General features: G+C 42.0%; 2 protein-coding genes across 4 annotated transcripts in view; both read left to right on the top strand.

Moving 5' to 3' along the window:
- KaiR1D (Kainate-type ionotropic glutamate receptor subunit 1D) overlaps nt 1-15,217 on the top strand; it is a 415,379-nt gene extending 400,162 nt beyond the window's left edge. For 2 of the 3 annotated variants that reach the window (XM_065236419.1, XM_065236418.1), the window contains exons 11-15: nt 13,227-13,425; nt 13,488-13,719; nt 13,793-13,908; nt 13,970-14,125; nt 14,348-14,556. In XM_065236419.1, coding sequence (XP_065092491.1) covers nt 13,227-13,425; nt 13,488-13,719; nt 13,793-13,908; nt 13,970-14,125; nt 14,348-14,395 — 751 coding nt within the window. In that variant the 3' untranslated portion in view covers nt 14,396-14,556. Of the gene's footprint in view, nt 1-13,226; nt 13,426-13,487; nt 13,720-13,792; nt 13,909-13,969; nt 14,126-14,347; nt 14,557-15,025 lie in introns of those variants that run through there. The other variant, XM_065236420.1, reaches the window with a different exon arrangement.
- LOC135713350 (uncharacterized) lies at nt 15,217-26,818 on the top strand (the record flags this gene model as incomplete). Its single annotated transcript, XM_065236457.1, has 2 exons — nt 15,217-15,306; nt 26,209-26,818. Coding segments are annotated over 2 exons (309 nt in total), but the record flags the coding sequence as incomplete, so codon positions are not given.
- Nucleotides 26,819-27,369: the final 551 nt, after the last annotated feature.

Raw genomic sequence — 27,369 nt, 5'->3', positions numbered from 1 at the left:
CCTATCCTCCTATCAGCGACATCTGGCAATGAGTAGCGGAACTTCGTGGTGAGGCTGCATGCTGTCCAATGGGTGGTGGGCGGTGTTTGCACTTTAATATGTGAATCCTTTCCTGGCATTCATAACAATTAAATGAGTATGAGCATGAGCATGAGCATGTTTGACCACCCACGGTTGCTACTCTGTTATTGCCAGATCAGCTGTAATTACACAGAGAACCAAAAGACGATGCTTGGGACTAGCAATCATCCTATATGTGTAAAAACTGGTGATCTCAAACATGGCAATACCAGCGTCGGCCGCGCCCGAACGCAGGTCAAGAAAGGAATGGGTAGGAATGTGTTGACGTGACACTCGCTTTGATGGAAACCGAGAAATCCTCTGCACTTCCACGAGGAATCACTGGGATGTTGGATAAGAGGGTTGGGTTTGCAGCAGGGTTCGTTTTGGTAAACGATAAGCTGAATTGATGTCCTAACGATAGGGAGGGGTTACTGCATAAATAAATAAAAAGGAATGATCTCACTCAAATAACCAAGTGGAACTGCACCAAGAGCCACTGGCCTCTTCGTAGACTTTCTTCGACCCATCGCAGGTATCACCTTAAAACACAGACGTCAAAATTCTGGATTCATCTCGATTTTAGTCACTCAATTTCTTTAAACTCAAGCTATGTAGTATATGAATATGTTAATTGCATGGTATGATTGAACTCATCTTTCCCTATTTAATGAATCCACAATTTAAGTAAAGAATCAATTTGCTAAATAATCGAGGTTATTTGAGCATACAAGAGTTATAAAAAGAAGCATCCATGAAAAATTCTAAAAAAAGCAAAACTCTGCAAAGGTTTTTAAGGTAATTTAAAAACATTGACCTAATGTATGATGATATCCAATTGATTATCTGGGTAATCCAAATTCTGAAAAAAAACCCTTAGGGCATGATCCTACGCTTGGTGAGAACAGCAGCCGGAAGAGGTAACTGTACCTTGAACCGAAAGATGTCGGTCCCGGGTTCCCAGATTATACCGAGAGTGCTGACGGATTGTGGATCTTGCAGATCGTGCCATGGCTGGATAGATCGATCTTCTGGTGGAATATCTTCCAGGACTTTGACGGAATTCGGAGCCCACTTCTTCATTGGGATTCCAGCAGAATCGAGCATCGCTGATACTTCACATCGAATATGGATGGCTGGCTCGACATCAACGGCACCTGACAGAAAGTCATCGGTAATTATCGATTCGGATGCATCCTTGCGCCATTTGATCCCGTGGTGTGGAGAAGCATCTGACGGTACATCTGGAGAAGCATCGACGTCACCGTTGAGGGCAATGGGGTAGAAGCAAAACCGCATGACGAGTGGCAGTAAATCGTCTTGAACGACTGGTCCGACATGAAGTAGATCGTTCAACGAATAGCCCGATGCTGTCTTACACGATGCATCAAACACTACTCTCGTCTTCGTGGTGATACTCGAGAGCTTGAACACGGGATGATGCGGAAGTTGAACCACAGAATGTCCTACCAAAGTATGTCTCGATGATGTGGGGTAGGCCTGGACCTAGATCGAGCTTCTTACCGGCGACTAAGTCAATCATATTGGGAATGTGGAACTCAGAATCAGCTAACTGCACGTTCGAAAGGTTTCATGAAGTAATCTGCACGTACATGGTGGGTAGATCAGCAGTGGGATGCTCGATCAAAAGAACTTGGAGTTTCGTAGAGAATGATCCGACTCTTGACTGGATTGTGGTGGCTACTGCACGCTTGATCTTCCGGTGGGATTGTCCGATTCCAGCTATGGACACATCAACCTTGGATTGGGAGCTGGAGAGCAGATTCGCAAGATCCTTTGACATGAAATGCGACATCGAAGCAAAATTCAGTAGAGCTCGGGCTTGGAAAACATGTCCGTGATCGTCGACTATTTGGAGAACGACTGTTTAAAGGAGAACCGTGCTGGTGTAGGACTGAACCGACATGCTTATTTGTTGGGATGAGGTAGACGGTCCTGGGGTGAAACTTGCGCCGTTCCATGGGAATTTGACATCACGACGGGTGACCAGACTGGGATGAATCATGCAGCAATGTATGGTGCCGTTCTCGACAGGTTCGGCAGGAGAACTTCGAGGAGCAGTTTCTGGCTTGATGACCAGTTCGGAAGCAATTCCAACACAGCTTTCGTTGGGATACCAGCTCTCTCCGCTGGCTGACGGGCAATTTGGCGAAAGCTTGACTTTAATAATGAATCAATTACTCTAAGCAATCACGTTGCAGATCATCCAAACAGGAACGGTATGAAAAGCTAATCCGAGTTGGAACTTACCGCCATTTCAAATAAAAACGTCATGTCAGACGATTTATCTGTTATGTTCTGAATTCTCATACGCAAGCTAGCACGAATCTCAGAAACTATAAAGATTTCATGCAAAAGAGTGATTATAATTTAGCACACGAAATCTTTATAGTCTCTGAGATTCGTGTCATCAAAAATTCAAAGTGACACGGCAAAATAACGATAAGGGCGACCATTTGTGGATTGTATTTACTGTCACCTTAACTAAAACCGAAGAGTAATAACACAAATAAACAGACATAACTCTCTTAAGTTGTTCATTGAACAAACATTTAACGGACAATTTAAAAGTATCGTAGTTGGTAGCACCGTCACCTGTGGCGTGCATAGCCAATTCCCTTGCGTTTGATGTCTACACACTACCGCCATTTGTTCAGTCTAGTGCCCACCACAGTGCACTCAACAGATGGCGGTAATGTTTTATCGGCGATGTTTTACAGTGAGAAATATTCAATGTGTTATGTCTGTTTGTCAGTGGTAATAATATCCCGACGAAAATGTATATACACAAAGAAAGGAACCTACCCCAAACAAACTCCTGTCAAACGCTTCAACATCCCGCCACCTGAAGCGTTCCAGCTACCAAAAGATTCAAAATGGTGGTCCATTTTGAATCTTTTGGTAACTGAAACGCTTCAGCTTCACAAAATGAAAAATAACTGAACTTACATTAAGGTTCCACTGTGTAATAGTAGACATATGCAATGGCTAACTGCACCGAAACCGAACAAGTGTAAAAATTTGACGTTCCATGAAAGAAACTTTTCCGGGAAAAACATGCACATTGCCTTTGTTATCACGATGCAGTCGAATAGAAAGCCACGGCTACCGTAGAAAAGTTTCGAAAAGTTGAAGCTTGTTCGTTTTTTGGCACTTACACACTAGTATTTTTTCTCCGACAGCTGCAGTTGCTGAAACTAGCTCCAGTTTTGTTTTACTAGCATCTGAAGCACTTTTTTGCGATTACCGAGAAATCAAGCTTTCGGGTGAAAACTCAGTCGAACCAATTAAATTGCCGGTTGATGGAATGTAATATTCGCTTGAATGTATAATGGAACTGTTTCGGATGCAGGTCAAAAGCCAGCACCACCAAAGCCACACCAGCACGCTCGATAAAATACGTTTTATATGTCCCATAAAAAGGCGATAAAACTTTCAAATGCGTTTCTGTATCATTTTTTATTAGCTTCACTCTCTTTCTCTCTGTGTGTGTGTGTGTGGAAGCTGAAGTGTCACCAGGATATGGTTGTTGTAAATTTTCGGCCTCCATTGAGATGATGTGGCCTTCCGGGTACGGCACTCACGAGCGCACGTGCCATCATGGAATCATAATTTACCGTATCAAATTGATGGCTTCCGTCCGTCTCACAGGTTCCACCATCAAGATTTCACTTATTTGGGTGTTTCTCGACTTCGATGAATGTAATGCAGACTAAATTCCCAATTCTCCCATGAAATTGCATTACATTATTCTTAGACCAATCGTACGCAAACTACCCACTGGTAAACTTCAATTTAATAACGTTGCAAGAAAGTTCTTCAACATTCCATTTCAGTCCAAGGCAATCGGCATCCCTCGTCGTGGTCCTTCTCCTTTGTTGATATCATTATGCAATTTTCCAGCATTCAATCTTGGAACGAATTACGACGGTCGCATGGAAATTTATTCTGCGCTGGTTTCGAAAAAGTACAACTCAATTTATTTATTTTTAATGGAGGTAGGTAGGTAGGTACCTACCGCAATTCATTCAAAGTTGCGAACCGGGTTCGTTGGATTTTTTTTTTCGCTGTATTTCTGCGACTAACTAAAATGATGAAAGTATTAGGTACCTGTTCTGACCAGCTTTGACGACGAATTTTACTTGCTCCATTTGGTTTGCTTTTTACTAAATCATTCAAAGCGACCCAACCGAAGCAGCGCGGGAAGGGGTCTTGTTAATAAAATTGTCGGAGTGAAAAGTTTTTGGTTTTGATTTTCGTAATAGTTTTTTTTTTGAGAAGAAAGCTGAAATTATGTCCAAAAAGATGGTTAAAAGTGTTTGCCGGTAATTTGTTAAAATATTTATTTTGCACTGAATTTTAGAACAAAATTACACATTTTATCGTTAAATTGATTCTAAAGGGTGGAACGGGTGAAAATTGGTCGACTCAAATTTGGCGATTTTTTTTAATCGTGCTTTAAAAAATAATAACTTGAGCACATATCCGTTTCTGGTTCTGATTATCGTATTAGATGCTAGATAAAAACTTCTTTTATCAATCTGTATCTGGGAACGTCTTTATATGGCCGTGGGGATACAAAGAGAAAGTCGACGAAGCGAATCTGTCCATGTTACTTAGGACCTAATGCAATGTGCAGCTTGATTTTCTATTCAGTTGTCAAAATGGCGTCGAAGCAAGAGGAACAGCGTATTAAATTATACCCACTGCGAAATCCAAATTATACCCACTGTTCGCACAACATGCGTGAGGAGATAATTCACCGTACCTGTCGCTGACATCATTGCTACATCGACGAATTTCGCCACCAAGGCAGATCGAATCCTGCACGAGGGGGACGAAAGTAATCTGTTCTACATTTCTTTTAACGAATTTCAATAAAATTTGCTTAATTTTCTCGAATTTGTTTTGGATGAATTCGATTCGTTATGAATTAACGCGCGCCTTTCGAAATTATCCAATTTCATCCACTATTCATCGATAATCTTGAATGTGTTAGAATCATCGAGAATTATGCTGATATTATTTATAGTGTGTAGCGTGATGTGAACTGTTACTTCCTGAGCACCTGCTTTTGTGATTGTTTCAAACCCTTCAAGCTTTAAGTTCCAACTCAGGAGGCAACGAAAATATCTGCACGGAGGGTTGGTGACCTAATTCACTACCGGCATTGATGGCCAAACGTGACCAAACCATAGATGCCGTGTCGGTGCTTATGTTCACCGGATGCCAAATCGTATTCCGTGATCTCGAAGCGACTATACCCAAGGCAAAGATTAGTGCAGTTCAAAAGCATTCGCTGCTGTGTTCAACGTTCTAAGCACAATATAGGAACTTATGCTATCAAACTGTGTGGCAAAAATAGCACCAATTGCATTTGCGTAGGCGTGGTTATCAAAAGCGAAAGTCGATGAAGAGAATCTATCAAAGCAGATATGACCATTTTAAATGTTCATCGAGCATTAAACTGCCTACATCAGACCATGACTTCAATCTGCAACTACGCAGTATTTCATCGTCGTTTACACTCATCAAGAAATGCGTGGCGAGTACGATGAGAAGCAAGACGAGACCGATGTTCCAGTGCGCCTTGAAAACCTTCCCGGAAAAAAATAACCATACAATTACCATAAAATAAAATACAGTTACAAGTAAATCTATTGCCAACAATCGATCTTATTGTGTGTATATAGTACACGAAGTTTTAACATATTGTTATTACAATAGATGTACAATACGTCCCATATAGTAAGAGTTTTCAACAATAGAACAACAATACAATTAATGGTAAATGGTTCAAGTTTGTTCGGGGAAAAGTGATTTTTCGTATGGTTAAGATACATAACGACCCCCTTAATCTATTGTATATTCCCCCATTTACCATTGATTCTATTGTAGAAACATTACATTCTATTGTTATTTTATCGTTGTGGAGAATACGATTTATTGTAAATACCATAAACTCTATTGTATGGTTACAATACATTTCATTGTACCTCTACGGTTCTTTTTTTTACGGGTTGGTTCGCTGTGGGCCGATTTCAACAAAGTACAGATCGAGTTGGAGTCACTAGATGAAGTAACCTTTGAGGAGCATCCGAAGCAGAGGACGGAAATGGAATGCCAATACTATCGCGTAAAAGGGTTCTTGCTCGCCGTGAATAAATCACCTATACCGTGCCTAAGGTACTTCAAACGCTCTTGTCCCAGGCTTAACATCGCACTTGCGGTTACCTGATGTGAAGCTTCCCGTATTCAGTGGAACTGGCTCAACTTCCACGATCTTTATCTTTCACTTGTTCATTCCTCGCAAGACATCTCTAATATTCAAAATTCTACTACCTCCGTTCATCGCCTTCCGGAGAGGCTCTCAAGTTGGTACAGACAATACCTATCAGTGCCGGTAACTATCCAGTCGCATGGAATCTGCTGGTTCAACACTATCAGAACACTAATCGTCTAAAGTCTTCGTATGTACACGAAACGAAAATAAATTATTTTATTCATGTGTTTCACTTATACATTTTTGCCATAATGCAAAAAAGGCTCGATAAAAGGTATATGTGACCGCTTATACATTTCATTTGACGCATGATCTTCATTAACTTTTTGCAAGGCGTCTGCTTATTAGTTGACTAATACATTTTATGAATAATCAGCAATAGAAATTTGCCAAAAGGTATAAGGTGATTTCTATCCGTGTAGATGCGCTTTTTGAGTTTCCCGCCATTTAACGAGAATCGGCATCCGAGTTGCACTCGAGAAGTTCGAGGTCAACGTTCGAGTTCTACAACAGTTAGGGAAACAAACTGACTCTTGAGATATCATACTAATACGCATGCTGAGTAGCCGGCTTGACCCGATAACCAGGAGGGATTGGTAGAAACATTCGTCCGAACTCGAGGAAGTCTAGTTCCAACACCTAACCGCTTTCATTCAAAGAAGGGTCACCGTACTTCAAACCATCAACCACAGAAGTCCCGAGACCGTTCGTCGCTTGTGCCTAAAAAACAACCCACAACACGTCCGTTCACCAGTCATGGAGCTTCCCGGGTTAACGCATTCTTTGTACCGAGCAACACCCACTGTACATGTGTTCGACTTTCTCTAAGATCGGCTTGGAGGATAAAGAGAAGAAGATTCGTCGTCACCAGCTTTGTAGAAACTGTCCCGTCGAATAGCAACTGTCATCGATGTAAGGGTCGTCACTACACGCAGCTTTGCGGGACTGAACCATCGAGTCCGCCAACACAGAAAGTACCCGAGAGTACACCCGGAAAGCCAACGCCCACGCCTTCTACTAATGAACAACCCACCACATCAGTTTCTGCAGCTCAAATGCAACCGAAAAACTACGCCTCATCTGGACAAAAACGAGCGAACATAATACTAGCTACAGCCGTCATCATCGTAGTCGATAACAAAAACCAGTCACACGTAGCCAGAGTTCTGCTGGATTCAGGGAGCGAATGCTGTTTCACTTCGGAGTCATTTTCTCAACTGCTCAAGGTGCATCGCAAAAAGGTTTCCATCCCAACTGCGGGTATCGACCACTCTACTACGCAATCACGATCGAAATTCTCCACCATGATACGTTCTCGAACCAGCGACTATTCGACTACGACTGAGTTTCTCGTACTCCCTAAAGTAACCGCTGATTTACCTACAACGTCGGTGGACATTTCATCCTGGAAAAGCCCACCTGGGGTTCAATTAGCCGATCCAACGTTCTTAGTCTTTTCAAGACTCCTGGTCAAATCCCACTCGGAGATAACTTACCAACCCTCGTACATTCTGTCCTTGGCTGGGCGGTAGCAGGTCGATCAAATCATTGCCAACCATCCACGACAATCTCCGCAAATGTAGCTGCCGCCAATGATATGCATCAACTCATGGAACGTTTCTGGACTATTGAAGAGGATTACACTTCTCTTAGCTAGAGGAAGCGACCTGTGAAGCTCACTTTCGTCAAACTGTTACCCGCTCACCTGAAGGCAGATACGTTGTTCGATTACCTGTGAAGGAGGATGTTCTAGCAAATCTCGGTGACAACCGTCACACCAGGCTGCAACGAAACTCAACCAACAATCAATACGAAACTAACGATTTTAAATTGGCTCACCACTTTAGTAGCCTATTGGTCCCAAGCAAACGATTAACGTACCCTATTCTAGTTGAAATTCTATTACTACACTATGTTTGTTTTGATTCGCTATGAAAGTTTGGCAGATAACATCAGGGGTGTGTGGATTCATGCAGAACATGCAGGGGTGAGTGAAATAGCTTGGGACTGCTTGGGACCGTTGTTCTGGTACTGAGTGAGCCAAAAATAATAATGATTTTCTTCGGGACCCAGTGGTCTTAGAGTTACCTCTATGACTCAACCTTGTGTAAACAATATTCAGACTTTATGTAGGAGTACCACGAGCTAGACCACATGGAACGTGTTTTCACCCAATGAAGACTCATCCACCGGCACCTATCACCTTCCACATAATGCCGTAGTACGTGAGGAGAGCACTCCTGCAAAACCAGCAGTGGCCCGTCTCTAAATGATGTCCTGATGGTTGGGCCAATAGTTCAAGACGACATCAAATCCATCGTTCTGCGCTCGAGAATTCATCCTGTGATGTTGATTGCGGACATGAAGCAAATGGATCGCCAAATACTTCTTGACGGACGGGATTCTTCTCTACATCGGCAGCACTCTAGGCACCTGCGAGCTAAAAACGATAACATACGGCACCGCAAGTGCCCATTTTCTGGCAACAACTTGCCGAGGATGAACAGCATAATTTCCCAGAGGCAGCGGCTGTCCTACACAAGGACGTTTATGTCGAAGATCTCTTTTGAGCCAGCAGCAACATAACCGACGAAAACAACTGCAAGCATTGTTGGCAAGAGGCAACTTCGAATTACGTAAGTGGACATCGAATAAACCCGCGGTCTTGGAAGATGTCCCCGCTGAAAACAAGGCTCTGCAGCAGCCAGTGGATCTAGATCGCGACCAACTAATCAAAACGCTTGACCTTCATTGGGATCCAACCACCGACGTGTTGAGATGCAAGGTGAAGATGCCCCAACTAGACTCGACCGCATTGCTCACCAAACGGCTCGCTCTCTCTGGAGCTCTGTGGTGCGCTTCTATCGGTCGAACTGTATGCAAAAATAAGTTCTTCACTCTGACAGCTGAAACGTACTTTTGGGTCAATTCGACAACAGTTTTAAGTCTCCACCGCCTCCTTGGACCGCCTTTGTGGCTAACAGGGTGTCCAAAATACAGCTTTCCACATCGAGCTGCATCTGAAGGCACGTAGCTGGTGAACAGAATCCAGCAAATTGCCTGTCCCGAGGAACATCAGCAGAGTTTCTGCTCATCAGCAAAGCTTTGGTGGCACGGGCCACAATAGCTACAAGGAGACCAAACGGACAGGCCAGTCTTTCCTCAAGGCAGTTCAACAATGCAGAGCCCATGCGAGGTTCGAAAAACACCAGCAACAACCGCCAACAACGCCAAAAACCCTCCAAACTCGCCGGAGCTGCGCCCAATCGAAATATATTGGACAATCGTTAAGCGAAACCTCAAGAAAACTCAGGAAAAAGTTGAAAATGAGAAACAGTTCACAGCAAATTGACGTTCAGCATCAAATACGGTTGATCGAACAGCGGTACAAAATCTGATGGATGGTGTGAAACGTAAGGCCCGGCAGTTCACATTTGCAAAGTCGGAAGCCTAATACAATGATATTTCTGTATTTTGTAGCCGTTGAACTTCAAAAATAAATAAAGTTTGATCATTTATATAGTAACATAATCAATTCCCACTTAATTATATTTGACCAATTTTTAACCATTCCACCCTTTATAGCTTGAATTGTTCCATTTCTCAAATGGATTGTTTATTTTTTTTTTTTCAATGATTCTACGGGGGAGGAAAACTCAAGGGGCTAATCAATAGAAGTATTATATTAATATTCAAAGTTTTCCAAAGTATTTGATGAAAGTGGTTCCAACCAATAGGCATATTTCGACTAACGTTTGCATTAAAAAAATGGACTTTTTTCGGATGGTGATAAAGAAAAAGCTAAGACAGATAATTTCTTTTGATAAATTTCCAATGGAAGGTAATTATTTCAGCTTACTTGCAAAAAAAATCTACGCCCTTGCGAGCGGCAGTTAACCGGAACATTCGCCATGGCGGACGAAAACATGCGTGTAGGCATGTTTTTGAGTTCTTTCTTCGTTTTATTTAACAATTGCTCACCAGTTTTCGCGACAAGTTTGTTGGAGTAGATCTTACGCTTCAGGTTGCTCCAGAAATTCTCTATGGGATGCAGCTGGGGGACGTTGGGTGGGCAGACATCGGCAGGCATTTCGTACTATAAATTTCCCCGTTCACGGCCAGTCCGAAGCGAAAGAAGAGCGACTTTGACATCCCCTTCTCGCTGATTGTCAGCCACAGCAGCACCTTCTTGGGGAACTTGGTGTGTGAAATGAACTTCACCTCGGAGCTCGGAGAAGTAAAATACGAAGTGCCCTTCCAGTCGTTGCCATCCAGGGTGAGATAGGTCACGTCGTCCATCACCACGCTATTCGCCGGGAAAAACGAGTTGACCATCTTATTCAGCCGCTGCCGCTGCGTCATTGCCTGCAGCTCCGAAACCAGTGGACGCGACTTCCGCTTCCTGACATGTATGTTTATGTTCGCCAGGTGCTTTTTCACTGTTTGGCCGGTTGTACCGACCAAGCGCACGCAGCGATGTAGCCACTTTACCCTATATCTTCCTCTTCAACATCCTTTGGAGCTTCTTGTCGCTCAGGGTCGTCGGCCGTCCGGAACCGGGCTTTCGATGCTCTGATTGTTGTCTAATACTGCCAAGATGTTGTAGATGTCGGAACGGGCGTATCCGGCGTCCACATAGTGCCACACGATGTCCGTTTTCGACGCGGCGGGGTGCCGTTCTTTGAACGCGCACACTTCTTAACGGAGTTGCTTCACTGTTTTTGCCATCACGGTTAGAGTTCGACTGATAGAGCTGTCAATTTTTGTCTGCTGACGCATGGGTTACTATGATTGATGCTGCATGGCTAGTTTCGGCAGTGCGGGTGAAGGTAAGCCCATGAAAAATCTAAAAAAAAAATACATGCAAACGTTATTCGTCCCCCACAGTAATACTCAAGTTCATGTAAAGTAATTTCAAAACCACAAGCCATGCAAAATTTTGACATCTGTATCATCAAGCCTTTTTTCAAGTTGGCGGGTTTTTTAAAATGAATTCTCGCGTCACTTTTCAAATAGACCAATCAACTTTGATCGATTCTCTTCATCGACTCTCCCTTTCGTTAATAAGTCAGCTCCAAAAACATGTTCAGCTGTTCTATCAACCCAATACGCTTAATAATGCTATCTTTTAACAGACTATGTAGAAAAATTAGCCCGGAATATGAATGCAGCCAAGTTATTAACGAAAGAGAGAATCCATGAAGATAATCGTTCAATGTAAATAGAACGTACTGAAAAGTGACACGAGATTCTCGTCATCGACTCCCTCTTTCGTTAACTGACATAGCTTCAAGGCTGCAAAATGCGTGTCGATGCATGTTGACATGGCTGGTTCTCAGCAATGCGATAATCAATCATTATGATTCAGCCACCATTCGAAAGGTATGGCTATCTACTTTTATATGTATTAGGTAGAAGCCCGATTGAATGTCTCTAATAAAATTGTTATTGTTATTTTGCTTTATTTTTGACAAACCTTGATACTACCAACTTTGCTACTCCAACACTTTGAACTGCACACTTAGAAATAGCTGCTTTTACCCGAGAGGTAATCCATATTGGACGTAAATCGTGGAACGTAAACCAACATTTCATGTAAAATTAAGTGTTCTCAAACCGAAACATAAGCAACTCGACGAAGAGAACGTTTTATTGAATTGATTTTCTCGTTTCATTCAACTGATTCGTATGTCAAAAGGGCCGCTTACATGCGTCGGTCGCAGGGAACTGAAATTTACACGACTTTTTCACTTGAAGTGGCGGAGGCACCATCTTGTCCTTTTGAACTGATTCTTCTGTCAAAAGGGCTGCTTGCATGTATCGGTCTCAGGGCACTGAAATGTACATGTCTTTTTCGTAGTGTGTACATGTACGCTCAATACTACATGTCAAAAGAAAAGGAGCAAAACATCTTGCTGTTGTCATTATAATAGAAATGCTTATATTGTATTACTATTATTATTATAATTATTGATTCAAACCAACCATATCTACCACAAGCTAGATTACCAAAATTCAGCAATGGATATAGTCAATCGAAATCGTAGTAAACACGATTGCTGATTTCGGAATAATCTCTATTTACTGATGTACTCAGTGAAATACTTTAAATTTCGGTAAACTAAGATTGATTGCTGATATTTGATAATTCGCTCCCTGTTTTTGGTTAATAGGGGAAATGGATGTAATATCGGCCTAAATGCCCCTAATTTGGGTCCATACATAGCAATAGCGAGCAAAAATATCCAATAGTACCTTCCCAATGACGCGTTCATCTAGATAAAACTGATAAATAGCAGATTTCCAGCAATGGGCCCAACCTTAGATCCATACGCCAACATACTGTTTAAAGCAAAACAGAAGTCACGCCTGTATGAAATCAATCTGAGCTTATTACACTTCTGTAGCCATTTGATTTCGCGTATTCATAACCGTTATTTGGTTATACATGGTTAGAATGAAGAATCAGAGCTCAATAAGGCATTTACAAGAGATGTGAGTGACACTACTTGCAAACTGGAACAATGCATTATTGTGCTACATTGCTCATTCTAATATAAGTAGACTAAACAACAATAATCGTGTAGCTTATAACAAAGCTGCCAGAAGCATATAAATTCAGAAAGGGTTACCAGTCAAGAGGTAATTTATTAAAACTTTAATGCCTGCACATATTTGAGTTACGTAATTCTAAGTAGATTCCTTTGAGTTGTGTGACTTGTGACATCCGCTGCAGAACATGTTGTAGTCAATTTCAGCAAATCGGATTATTGATCATATCGTCAACACACTTTCTGATACCCACTTTCCGTTCTTTTCTTTCACCTTCCACCCCTGCTCACAACGTCTCCCACCAACCAAGGGCCGTGTCCACCCGAATGGTCGCCGGCATGTGGTGGTTCTTCACGCTAATCATGATCAGCTCCTACACTGCCAACCTGGCTGCGTTCCTCACCGTTGAACGGATGGACTCGCCGATCGAGAGCGCCGAAGATCTGGCCAAACAGACCAAGATCAAGTACGGTGCCCTGCGGGGTGGCAGCACGGCTGCGTTCTTTAGGGTCAGTACCGACGGGCTCGGGTTGCAATTTTAAGTAATTATATGACTTTCGAAATCATTTAGGATTCAAACTTCTCGACGTACCAACGGATGTGGTCGTTCATGGAATCCACCCGGCCATCGGTCTTCACTGCCAGCAACATCGAAGGAGTCGAGCGGGTTGTCAAGGGAAAAGGGAGCTACGCTTTTCTGATGGAATCGACCTCGATTGAGTACGTCATCGAACGGAACTGCGAACTGACCCAGGTCGGAGGAATGCTCGATTCCAAGGGCTATGGGATTGCGATGCCACCGAGTGAGTGATTGATGCGTGACAGGTTCGATCAGTAATGTAAACATAACCTCGCTTTTCATTTCGTTCGACACAGATTCCCCATTCCGTACGGCCATCAGTGGTGCCGTCCTGAAGCTGCAAGAGGAAGGTAAGCTGCACATTCTGAAGACCCGCTGGTGGAAGGAGAAACGCGGCGGAGGATCTTGTAGGGTAAGTTACTCTAGATTTACTTACAGGGTGAGAAAAATAATAACAAACGTTAATTTGCCAGGACGACACGTCAAAGGCCAGCTCCACGGCGAACGAACTCGGACTGGCCAACGTCGGCGGTGTCTTTGTGGTGTTGATGGGCGGAATGGGCGTGGCTTGCGTGATTGCCGTGTGCGAGTTCGTGTGGAAGTCCCGGAAAGTGGCCGTCGAAGAGCGGGTAAGTTGACCGATTCCAGCGTGAAATAATGTAACATCAAAATGGAACCGATCATCTCATGTTGCTTTTTCCCGTCCCGTCTCTCTGTTTTTCTCATTCCATTTCATGTGCGTGTGATAAATATGCGTGTCTCTTTGTTTCACTCGATGTGACACCGTTCCTCCCGTTCACTCTGATTTCTGTCAAAAACCCAAAAATTCCCGCCCACTCTCCACAAACCAGGAACCCTACCAGAAAAAGCTTCCCAATAAAGAGTGTAGATTTGAATAAGGCAGTCCCATTTTGCGTACCACATGGAGATGCAACCTAGGTCAAAATTTTTTGCGAAACCGACGTTTATCAGGACCAAATCGCCACAGTTTTTGTTTCTTTTGTTTACCAACAGACTGCAAAACAGGGTTGTGCGCATTCCTGTCCCTTCCACTTCCTGTCAGGGGTTGTTCATTAGCTACGTAGACAGTTTTAGGGGGGGTTGACGATTATCCACGGCCCATACAAATGTAAAAAAATTGTCTACGCCAGGGGGAAACTGTCTACGTAGTTAATGAACAGCCCTTCAATAACTCCAAAAAAAGGAAACTGGTGGCAGTTGTTTCGGTTCAAAAATTAGTCAATCCTTTAAGTAGATTTAGAAAGCAAATGCTTTAGAAGAAATTAGCATAGAAAGTTGTACATAATTAACGAAAAAACTAGCTTTATTTTCGAGGATACTGTGTGAAGAAAACCAAAACCTCTCCCTGTATTTGTCCGAAAGAGATGTCTCTAGATGTTTTTTTGTGAAACGGAAAATTCTAACCTTTCATCCTGTGCCAAACCAATTACTAACCAATATCGTCTTGCAAGTCTTGAGAGAAAACCCCCCGCTACATTCTAAGCCTTTTCCTGGATCTTTTGCAACAGAAACAACAGCTATACTAGAAACGAAACTGAACCCGCGCCCTGTCGAAACAAACACAACATAAACAAACAATCCAAACAAACCAAAAAAAAAATACCCAATCAAAACAAAGTCCAAACACGAAATCCAAAATGTATTGTGTGGCGATTTTTCTTCTCTTCTCACATCGTGACAACGTAAACACACGCAATAACACCGACGACAACAACAACAACAACAACAACAATGGCTGCTCTTCGTGGGATTCCTGCTTTTCACGTGGATTATCAACTTTTATCAGGAGGTAAGTTCGATTGGGATTTGAATGGATCTATTAGCGAATTTGTAATGGATGTAATGGATCGGGTATCAAGATCGGGTCTGCTTGTTTTCTGACAAACGTCAGTTTGATCGTTTGTTTTTAAAACCTACCTCAGGTTGAGGTTCGCACTGACAAAAATTCGGTTCCGATAATAAACAAATTCGCTATAACCACAGAGAACAGACATCCAAGCTTAAACAAATTTTCGAAAAAATATGTGTAAGAATTCAAATTAAAAAACGTTAGAAACACTAGCGCCGCCATATCAGTGTTCACTCGGCTGTCGTCGAAAGCAGGCCACTCTCGATGTGTGCTACGCGATCGTCTGTTTTCTCGGCAGCAACCATTGTGTGGTCCTCCTCATTGTTCTTCATCAGCAGTTCTTTCGGTCGATGCGTCGTCGACTTTGGAAAGCAACCGTTTCGTGATGGGTGTGTGAGTGCTGACCACGTTTTGCGTCCATTGCTGCAATGGACGCGCTCTGACCCTCGTTGGCGTACAACAATTTGCCATACAATGAAACCACTGGAAGCGGCTCCAGTTCTGATGGAGGAGGCTTTTTGGATAGCGGAAGATAAAGTGTTTATTGTGTTGTACCTTTTGACTATAGTTTTAAGATGTATTGTATAGTGACCAAGAATCCTCGGCTCTGTAAAGTTAATTCGGTTGAGCCTTATCAAATAAATTAATAATAAATAATAACTAGCGCCGCCATAAGGAATGTTGCAACTCGCGTTATTAGGGATTAATGAGTAAACAGAACTAAAATTTGGATTGATCTTATTGACCGTGTATCTAAATGAACGGTCAAATCTGTTCTAAACAAACAAGACAAAACAACGAAAATCAATCCTGTTTCTGCGGAACCATTATTTTAGATTAAAAAAGTAAGCTCTTTTACAGTTTCCTGTAGATCTTCAACCGTTTTTCGTTTCAATTTTAACTGGGCATAGTAGTCAGGAGCAAAACTGACTTTTCTTGATTCTGGCGGCGTATCTTCAAATGATTCAATGAGGGTGTGAACTCCAATAAGCTCTCATTTAAATTCAGAAAAATGTGATAAGATTTGAACTCTGCATATGTTCTTCTAGAAATTCGAAGAGCCTTCGAACTACCCTAATAAAAATAACCATAAAAGAGAGCTTAACGACGTGTTCGGGGTATCATCCAAACCATTTGTGGGATAGTTTACCCATCCAGGATACAGTTCGTTTATTGTATTTGTTTATTAGGGAAGCGCTTCGAATCAACGTGAGAAGAAAATCTCCAGTAGTTCCGGCAATTGTAGAAAGATTTTCGCTTGGTAACACCTTGTTTAATTGCGCACCAATAAAACTGGCACTTGCGGCCCATGTTTTGATCGGTTTTAACAAACAATGTTTTGCTCACAATAATGTTGACATTAATGTTAAGATGACGTCTGCCGGTCATCGACGTCGATGGGCAGCAGCACTGGCGCCACCACGATATTGCTAGTTTCAAATGTCTATTCAAAATAGCAGTTAAATTACTTACACACTTTAGGAATTTGACTTGGATGTCTGTTCTCTGTGCCATAACATAAAGAAATTTGACGTTTACCGGTATAATAGCCAGGTTTCGAGCTAGGGAGGGGCGAAAAAAAAATTCTATGGAAAATTTGGCCGAATGCCATTTCACCGAAAGCCATTTCACCGGAAGCCTTTGTGTTACTAGGTTTAGCCCCCCCCCCTGCCCCCCTCTGGCTATGCCTTTGGCTTCAGTCTTGGCGTGACTCATTATCCACCGACTCTGATTCCGATGTTTGAAGACATGAATGACGGAACCTTTTTCCATATAATTTGCTTTACCCAGGGAGATGCGCAGGACAAAATTTTGCCTAAGAGCAAAGGCAACAAATCAAGAAGACTGGCAACTCTTCCATTTTCTCATACGAACGCTATGAGACAGGTACAATCACGTTATCTGCCGCTTAAAGGTAAATGCTTCGAACGAATTTGATAGCAAAGATTACATCCTCAGAAGAAAGGTTTTTGCATTTGCTCATTTTTCTATGCGTTACTTCCACCTTCACTCAAGTGCAGCGCTATTGTATCTGTCGCTTGGATTCTGGCAAAGTTGCCAGTCTTCTTGATATGATGGCTAAGAGCCAGATAAACGAATTTCATATTTTACCTCCGAATTCCAACAGGACGGAGAATTCCAGCATTTTTTATGTTGCTGTAGCTTGAATGGTCTGATAAAGTGTTGTTTCTACGAAGGATCCCAGCTGGAAGCTCTTGGCTGGTCACTTTCAGGTTTGTGCTCAGTGAGATCCTAGGATTGCTTCTTTTTTGCTTCGGCGGCGCGCAGTAAGGGTTTACTTTCCACGATTTCCTTCAAACACTCTGGCGGTAGTTCATCTACAGCAACATTATCCGACTGATCTGCCTTCTACAAAATATTTACAAGTTGCTCTCGTGACTTCCGGCGCGCACGCTCATGACGCTCGGACGGACCGAGGAACGGAAGGTGTGGAGATGGATCAAGGGGTTATCAATTCTGCACACTGTGCCGAAGCACATCCGAGCACACTGATGACACAGATGGCACAGAATATAATATAAAACAGCATCACTGCTTTGTGTTGACATTTTGCCAAGCGTTTCTCAGGTTTACGACTTTGCTTACTTCAAAGTAAGGGGGAAGTTTTCACAATTGACGAGACTCTCCGTGCCCTGGGGATGACCTCTAACGAAAGTCTACAGGGTATTTGATGTCCATAGTTTCGAAAGGATTTATGTTTTGGGGGAAGCCCAAACAAATTAGTTAGAGCCACGTATAATAGGCCTGCTTACCCCAGATGGCCGGACAGAATGCAAATTGTAAAAGTAAATAGAATTGCAGAATCCAGTTCCAATTGCAGCATTGATGTATGGTGTCAACAATAACTCGATGCAGAACGATTCTGCCAATCTGTAGATGCGTCTGCAACCACATCAGTTTATCCCGGATAACCATTCGGTACAATTGATGGTCCACCAATCAGTCTGCCAAACAGCTCATTCTATAGACTGAAAGATCTCTGAGTTTAGATTGACCGTGGAGGCTGGTGGAGTTAATGGATCCCGTATTAGCAACATTAGAAATGATGTTGCTTGCAGAATTGTAAAGGTAACCAAACCGGAGGTAAAGAAGCTAACCTGAACCGCGGTATTGATAAACGTAATCGGAACCGCCAGCAGTTTTAGGGCTATAAATATGCAATTCCGGCCAGACCAAGCAAGGATGAAAAATATAACAAGGAGAGACAAAGCGGATCAAACGTTGGCAACCGGTATCAAGATCCTGGACCAGCATTTGGATGCTGTTGGATATAAGTCGATGGAAGATGTGGATGAACGGATTAAAAGTAAGAAGTTGAGAGCCTCTAGAAAGACGAAGAAGAGCAGTTAGCATGATGATAATGTAGGGGCACATCTTCCACTTTCCGGTTGAGTCAGGGGCCTTGTGACTGTGCTGATTGTGGTTCTTGTGTGTTTTTGGGTGTTTCAGGGTGTTTCTGTGTCGAACAAGCTGTCAAAACGTCAAGCGGTACCATACAATGTTTACTGGCAACCATGATTTCCACAACGCTGAAAATGACAGATCCCTCTGCGATCGTAGTTGTTTATTGGCGTTGACGGGGACCCTGTAGCTCTTTACTCCTATGGTAAAATCCAATAAGCAAAAGTCAGACTGTGAGAGATACATGGTGGACTTTGTACTATCCATTCACTGCAACGAAAATTTTCATAACAAACTGTCAATCTTTGCAAGAAGAGACGATGTTTTGACGGTGCTATCATCGCCAATTATACGGAACAAACCTTTGGGAAAATCAGGTTCAACGGCAATTGGGGAGTGGTTCTTTGTAGATCATAACAATCAAAAAACAACATTTGAAGACCCACTGCCTGGTGCACTGAAGGGTAGAAAAACTGTCTACGGAGTTCCACGAGCCTACGAACGGTTTTTTTGAAGACTCCTACCACAAACTCAGGCACCTACCAGCTTACGAACTACGGCGAAGCCTGTACATCATCTTCCGATGGGAAGAAGGTCTGGATTACGGTGGCGTTTCTCGAGAATTGTTCGCATGAGGTGCTCAATCTAATGTAGTTAGATTCAGTCTACAAATCAATCCTGTCTCAGCTGATATCCTGGTTCATATAAATAAAGCAATCATTCTAAATATTTTCTAATTTGACAGGTTACCCAACAAACATTCAAAGCTGAATAAGACCTTGCTTCTTCAGCTAAAAATTTGCGTGTTCAGCTTTTAATCAGCTCAAATTGTTTGTTGGGTTGATTGGTTTGTTTACTCATCATACTGTCCAACGGGGATGATAAAATCAGATCATGGATTGGTCTATTATAAACAACACATGATGTAAAGATTCTTGTAAGCGGTGCCAGAATTGATGAAAAATTATCTTTTATCGAGTGGCAGCCTGCATGACAAGGTGTTTGGAGTGTGTCACAGTGTGTGACGCCTACCATGGGTGGACAACTTCTACCATCAGTCACCTTTCTCCATCTCGTGGAGGGGTAGAACTGAGGTTGGCAACGGTCATCGTAACATCGACTAACAGTTCCAGCAGTGGCCGACGATCTAGCGCTTGTCAATCTTCTCATTCGTTGAACCAAGAGGAATTAATGTTCAACAAAAAAAACTCACATGCGTGTTATTTGATGCTCGTTTTACTTATACACAGGACAGGCACAGCGATTACCCTCGTATATACCAACAATCAATACGAAACTAACGATTTTAAATTGTCTCACTACTTGACTAGCCTATTGGTCCCAAGCAAATCGATTAACGTACCCTATTCTAGTCAAAATTGTAGTACTACACAATGTTTGTTTTGATTCGCTATGAAAGTTTGACAAATAGAATGAGGGGTTATTGGATTATCCTATGTTTCGAGGGGTGAATCGATTAAAGGGTGTCCACGATGAAATTGCCACACTATGAAATTGCTCTAACTTTTTAACCGTTGGGTAGAATTTAATGAAAATTTGGGTGGATTTAGTTCATAGTGCATTATTTACATCCTACAAGTTTTAAAGTCCTGTGATCAAAATTTGCGAAAATGGAGTCGAAAGAACAGCTCGTGCGTGATAAAATCTTGCGCATTCATCACGAGAACAAGGATCTCTCGCATCGTTCCATCGCTAAAACGTTGGGAATCGCGAATTCCACGGTGTCGCGAGTGATTAAGCGGTTCGAGGAACGGTTGACCACCGATCGGAAGCCCAGAAGTGAAGGAAAAAGTATTCCGTACAACACCAAAAATCACAACCGCGTAGTTGGGGCCTTCAACCGAAATTCGAACGCCTCCGTTAGGGATGTGGCTAAGAAGCTGCACCTAAGCTGAAGTTTTGTCCAGAAGGCCAAAACTAAGGCTGGGCTTCGAACGTTCAAGGTACAAAAGGCCCCTAATCGCGACGAGAAGCAGAACAAGTCCGCCAAAACCCATGCCAGGAAGTTGTACCTCAACATGCTGACGAAAGTTGAATGCTGCATCATGGACGACGAAACATATGTGAAGGCCGACTTCAAACAGATCCCCGGCAACCTGTTTTTCACGGCCAAGGATAAGTTTAGCGTTCCGGAGCATGTCCGCACTCAGAAGATGTCCAAATTTGCGAAGAAATTCCTGGTTTGGCAAGCCATCTGCACGTGCGGGAAGCGGAGTGCACCTTTCGTGACCCAGGACACGATGAACGGACAGGTGTACATAAAAGAGTGCCTCCAGAAGCGGCTGCTTCCTCTCCTGAAGGCCCACAACGTCCCAACAATCTTCTGGCCGGATTTGGCCTCATGCCACTACTCCAAGGACGTGCTGAAGTGGTATGCGGACAATAAGGTCAATTTCGTGCCGAAAATGTTCAACCCTCCCAACACTCCGGAGCTCCGCCCCATCGAGAAGTACTGGGCGATTATGAAGCAGCACCTTCTTAAACGACCTAAGGTAGTGAAGACAGTCGAGGAACTGAAGAAAGTATGGGTTTACACGCAAAAAACGGTTGATTCACAGGTTGTGCAGAATCTTATGGCCGGGGTTAAGGCCAAGGTGCGGGCATTTGCGTATGGACTGTAAATAAAATACGAGTAAAAGGGTAAAATGAAGTTTAATAGTTATTTCTCAATCCCTGAAAATTTGATTGCAACCGGATGAAAACTCGAATTTTGCGAATCAATTTTGTGTGTGGCAATTTCATCGTGGACACCCTTTAACTTGGGACCGAAGATAGTACCAGAGCTGAGCCAAAAAGTTGAGCACGTTTCTTCGGGACCTACTAGTCTTAGAGTTACCTCTATGTATATACTATGCAATATGTACACAAATAACTCGCTTTATCATCCGTGAGCACTTGACAAGGTAAACAATTAATCTCATAAGTCATAACTGCAGGGTTGCCAAACTCATGGGTTACTGAGACTGACAGCTTGATTGGTACACTTTGGCACAGTCGGCACAACGCTGGGCACAGCTTTCGGCTCAGATTGAGATGTGCAGAGTTGAGTAAGCCTTGAGATGGATTGATAATTTATCATCCAATTAAAAGCAATCATCTTACTATCACGTGTTGTCACTGTTTTTCAGTTTGATATGATAACTGTTCACAGAACATGACACCATTTTGCAAAAGATAACTTCGGATAAGAACGTAAGATTAACTCGAAAATTAATAACATTGAAAACAGCTTCACATCCTGCACAGGAAGTAATTGGCAATAACAAATTTGACGTCACTACTTTTCACATCGTTCGTAGCAATCATAAGCAACACCATGCCATACGGCTACTATTTTCAATGTTGTCATTGCACAAATGTCAATGCATCATCTCCTCATCCCCTTCCATACCGCACATCGTAACTGGAGGGCGTAAGTTGTTCCATTTTCCTCTGTTCCTGGGAGAGGGAAAGTAAGCAGTGAAAATTCGAATCGATGCCAATCATACGTCATCATTTGCTTTCTCAGCAATGTTTACAACATTTTTTTATAGCGCTATCTTGATGGTGGTTTCTGTGTTGCAATTATTTGACAACCGTTATAACATGTTATAACCATAGAGGTAACTTTAAGACCAGAAGGTCCCGAAGAAACGAGCTCAACTTTTTGGCTCAGCTCTGGTACTATCTTCGGTCCCAAGCTAATCGATGCACCCCTCGAAACATAGGGAAATCCACGAACCCCTCACTTTATCTGTCAAACTTTCATAGCGAATCAAAACAAACATAGTGTAGTACTGGAATTTATACTAGAATGGGGTACGTTAATCGATTTGCTTGGGACGAATAGGCTAGTCAAGTAGTGAGCCAATTTAAAATCGTTGGTTTCGTATTGATTGTTGTTATAACTCTCCAGTCTGAACAAGGCATAAATCCCAAATAACGAGTTTTCTTTTTACGAAGTAAATTCCAAATAACGAGTTTTTTTGTGTAGGGACCGAAAATCGGTGTCTGACGCCATTTATAAATCCAAGATGGCGACTTCCGGTTACATAAAAACTTGGAAATTCTGCCAAATACCCCACAATATGGGTATTTTTGGAATCGGAGGGACGTTTAGGGACCGAAAATTGATGTCTAACGCCATTTTTAAATTCAAGATGGCGGTTTCCGGTAACAGAAAAGCTTGGAAATTCTGTCATATACCCCACAATATGGGTATTTTTGGAATTGGAGTGACGTGTAAGAACCGTAAAATTTATGTCTGACGCCATTTAGAAATCCAATATGGCGGCTTCCGGTTACAGAAAAATTGGCAAATACCACCACATCACCCCGATTCTTAAGATACCCATATTGTAGGTTATTTAACATTATTTTTATGTTTTTATGTAACCGGAAGTCGCCATATTGAATTTCATTTGGTGATCCATAACATATTTAAGCTCCAACCATATAACATTAAATGCGGCAAGGTGGCAACAAATGGAATGCCTTCAAAACCATACTTACTTTCCCGCAATGGACAATTAAAAAATGATTTAGTTGTTTTCGAATTGACGAGCTCAATTTGTGTGAATCATGCTTTCCTACTACGTTAACTAGAAAACTCTAGCGATTTTCCGCAACGTGGCGCAACACATAGGGGAAGTGGCTCTAATGTTGGCCTATGGATCTAAGATTGGGCCCATCGTTAAAAATCTGCTATTTATCAATTGTATCTAGATGAACCCGTCATTGGGACGGTACTAATGGATATTTTTGGTTGCTATTGAAAATTTAGTCGATTGCTGAATTTATGTATGGGCCATAAATTAGGGACACTTAGGCCGACATTACATACATTTCCCCTACCAAGCTTAATCATAGAGGAAAAGGAGGAGCTGTCAAATTAGCACCAGAGCACCAGAGAAATTTGGCTTCACTCGAGTTGTTCGCAGATGACAAGCGTTGCAGTCCTGTGGTTGTTCCAGCCCTTGTATGACTATTCATACTATACATGCTGCCATTACCGAGCGTGGAAAGCTAAATTCATCCATTTTGATTCACGCCTAATTTTGCAAAAACGTATACAGTACACGTTCACTCGTTTGGCTAAACCCAGGGCATGCTTGGCATACACAGTTGTACACACCAACTGCTCATTTGTTAATAACTTTTCACTCAGTTATTGGAAATTGATTTTCTTTAAAGTAATTGATAGATTAGGATCATAGCTTACTATAGATATGCAAAGTGTAGGTAAACCTTAACATTTGAATCAACACCAATGAATTTTTACTCTTAAAGTCCGAGATGTGCAGCGAGCATTTCTCACTTGATTTTTACAACGCAAAAACAAATACAGATTATTACTAGAATTAAAATCTATTTTTTTCCTTACGTACCTATTACAAGCTTAAACATTATTCTATCTACTGCTTCAAACAGAACTATGTTCATTCAACTGTGTGCAAAGTTATTAGCAAATGAGCAGTTCGTGACCAAAACTGTGTATGCCAAGCATGACCCAGGGGTATGCTTTGGCTGTCCAATTCAATCCAACTTTCCATGCTCGGTAACGGCGACCTGTTTGTATAAAGAAATGTATCCTTCACTGTGCACTATCACTGTGCACTGATACTATCTCAGGCTTGATGGAGCCAGCTGGGTGGCAGCCCTATCTTGTTTGCCTTACCTTGAAAAGAGCTAACATCGCTGCGGGCCCGCGAATCGTGGGCCCCACTGACAGCTCATAATTTGTAAGCAAATAGAAGATTTAAGCCAGAATTTCAAAAAAGGCGTGACTGATATTTTAGATATTCTTAATTATTTTGCTTACATTTTGAGAAAAATAAACTTAGAACTCATAAAATATTATTTTCTGATTTTCTACCACGAAGTCAACCTTTTATATGGCATAAAAGGGAAAATAATTTCATTTGATAAAAATAAGACATTCTTTTTCATCAGAGTGTCGTTTAGTTCGAGATCAAGAGCACATTGCTCTCCAAACCTTGTGTTCACAATCCCTACCCTGCCATCCATTTGTTACAATTTGTCACCCCTAACCTCGAGATAGCCGCGAGTAATCGGCCCCCGCTTTACTAATGTTAGTTTTAAGTAATTTTGTAATCTAATCAATGAATATTGGCTCCGCAAAGCTACAGAAAATGAGCCTGAAAAAATAAACGCATTATAAAAAAAAATAAAATAAGACAATTCAGTCAGGCCATTTTTGCAGTTCACACTTGAATTGTGACGTTTCAGATGTTGGTTTCAATAACATGGTGGCATATCACCCAGCTGGATGGAGCCTCGCTCGCGAGTTTGGAATTGGCGTTGACGGTGACTCTGTAGCTCTTTACTCCTATGAGAAAATCCATAAGCAAACGTCAGACTGTGCGTGAAACATGGCGGACTTTGTACTATCCTTTCACTCCACCGGAAATTCCCATAAGAAACTGTCTATATTTGCTGGAAGAGCAAATTTTTCGACGGTGCCGACAACGCCAATGAGCCGAGCGTAGCATTTTTCTGCTACCAAATCATTCCACTGAACTACAGAGCTTGTGAGCAAAGGGGGATGAAATGAGAGTGAGGTTTTCTGCCATTCATGTTCATGTTTTCTATCACACGCTCTTACTCTCACTCTGGGTGAACTCTGAGCTTCTAGCGTCGAACAAAGCGCACCTCACGTCAAATCATCCTCTCCCTGAAGTTCACTCCCCCTCTCTCTCGAGGAGTTTTTGTTTACTACTTTCATATTCCTGCCGCCACTCACTCGAGGTGAGGGCTGGTTAAACTCGCAGGACAAGAGTGTTTTAAAACCTCCAGTGAGTTTGAGGAGTTTCAGCAAGCCTGTACTATCTGGAGGTTCGGATTTTGACCCCTCCCTTTCCCTCTCCCAGGAACAGAAGAAATGGAGCAACATACGCCTTGCAGTTAGTATCAAAAAGCACAGTGAAGGATACATTTATTCATACAAACAGGCCGCCATTACCGAGCATGGAAAGCTGGACCCTCGCTAATCTGAACCTACGTGATGCGGAGTCACTTGAAATGGTTGTGAAAAAAATCAACTGGTGCTGTCATTTTTCGCGAAGAGGCGATCAGAAAATCGCTAATTGTGACTCTGTCTAAGCTAAATTTGCAGGTTTTATGTGTCAAACACAAACTTTACAATCTTTTCTTGTTACACATACAAAATATTATCATAATATCATATTATTCCATAATTTCATAAAACATTTGATTAGCCAAAATGGGAACATAACTTTGAGCAAAAATTCAAAACATGAATTTCTCAAAATGTTTTTGGAAAATATATCTTAAACGTCAAAACCAATTTTTACATTTCTTTCAAAGCAAGCGCAGATTTTTTTTTAGTGTAGATTTTGACCATAAAGCTAACCTCCATCTCCATCTCTTATATCTCAGATATCCCTCTGCTCGGAGATGGCGTCCGAGTTGCGCTTCGCTCTCAAGCGCAACCGCTCCAAAACGACAACGACAACAAGCCACAACAATACACTCCGTACGTCCACCAGTTCCCGAGCATCGCCGAAGGATTCCGAACCGTCATCCGAGCATCGGTTCCATCCGCTCGGCCCACCCTACGCACAGTACGAATTCGATCCGAAAGCGGTTGGACAATAAATCACACCCACAACAACAGCGTACTCGTATATTTACGCCACAAACACACTTATTCAATGTAGTTATCGTAAAAATCATACCACGAATGCAGCAGCAGCGCCATGTTTACCCTTTTTTTTCGCATGTATCCGTACTAGAACAATCTAGGTGTCAGAAAAGAGAAGCGCATTTCCTTCGGTGCATTTTGAAACAATTTGTTCATTTTTTCTAAACTGAAAATAAGACTTGAAGTAAATGTATACTAACTTGCCCCTTTCCCGATGAATTTATCTTATTCCTTCTGATACCAATCTGTTTGTAACGATTCTTCCCTGAACAATATGCTTAGAGAAAATTGTAAAAAAAAAAACATATAAGCGAACAAAATCTAGCGAAATTCATATGAGAAAAATGTTTCGAAGCACATTTCAAAATCGATATCAAAACCAAATCCAGAAATGAAGATAAAAATACAGAACTGTTCTCGAGATACATTTTGGAGTAGGTCTAGCTCCATTTGTCGATCAAAGAATCAATTAATTTAGGCTGTGTTCCATTTGGTGGATTTTCAAATATTTTCGAATATTTTCAATTTATTTTCAAAGTGTCAAAATTAACACAACTCAACAAATGGAATACAGCCTCAATTCACTTTTTGATCGACTAATGGACATAGGACCTATTCAAAAAGCACTTCAGAGTTGTTTTAACTACTCCCGACGAATTGTTCAAAAGGTCCTATCTGCGTCGACTTTCTCTTTTGATAACCGTGGCACACATTTTGAGAAAAGAAGTTCTCTTATCTAGCTCTCAGAACGTCAAATGCAACAGGAAATCTTGTTTCTCTAGAGTTATTAACCGAAAAGACAGTCGATGAATAGAATCAATCAAAATCCGATAGGACCTTTCGAAGAATTCATCTAGTATTCAGGTCGTTTTCTTTCCCACACTGAACAAAATCCA

This window comes from Ochlerotatus camptorhynchus, unplaced genomic scaffold (genome assembly GCF_037179485.1).
Source record: "Ochlerotatus camptorhynchus isolate MF236.1 unplaced genomic scaffold, CSIRO-AGI_Acam_v1.1 ptg000550l, whole genome shotgun sequence".
Taxonomy (NCBI): Eukaryota; Metazoa; Arthropoda; class Insecta; order Diptera; family Culicidae; genus Ochlerotatus; species Ochlerotatus camptorhynchus.
This window is presented reverse-complemented; position numbering and strand designations above follow the sequence as displayed.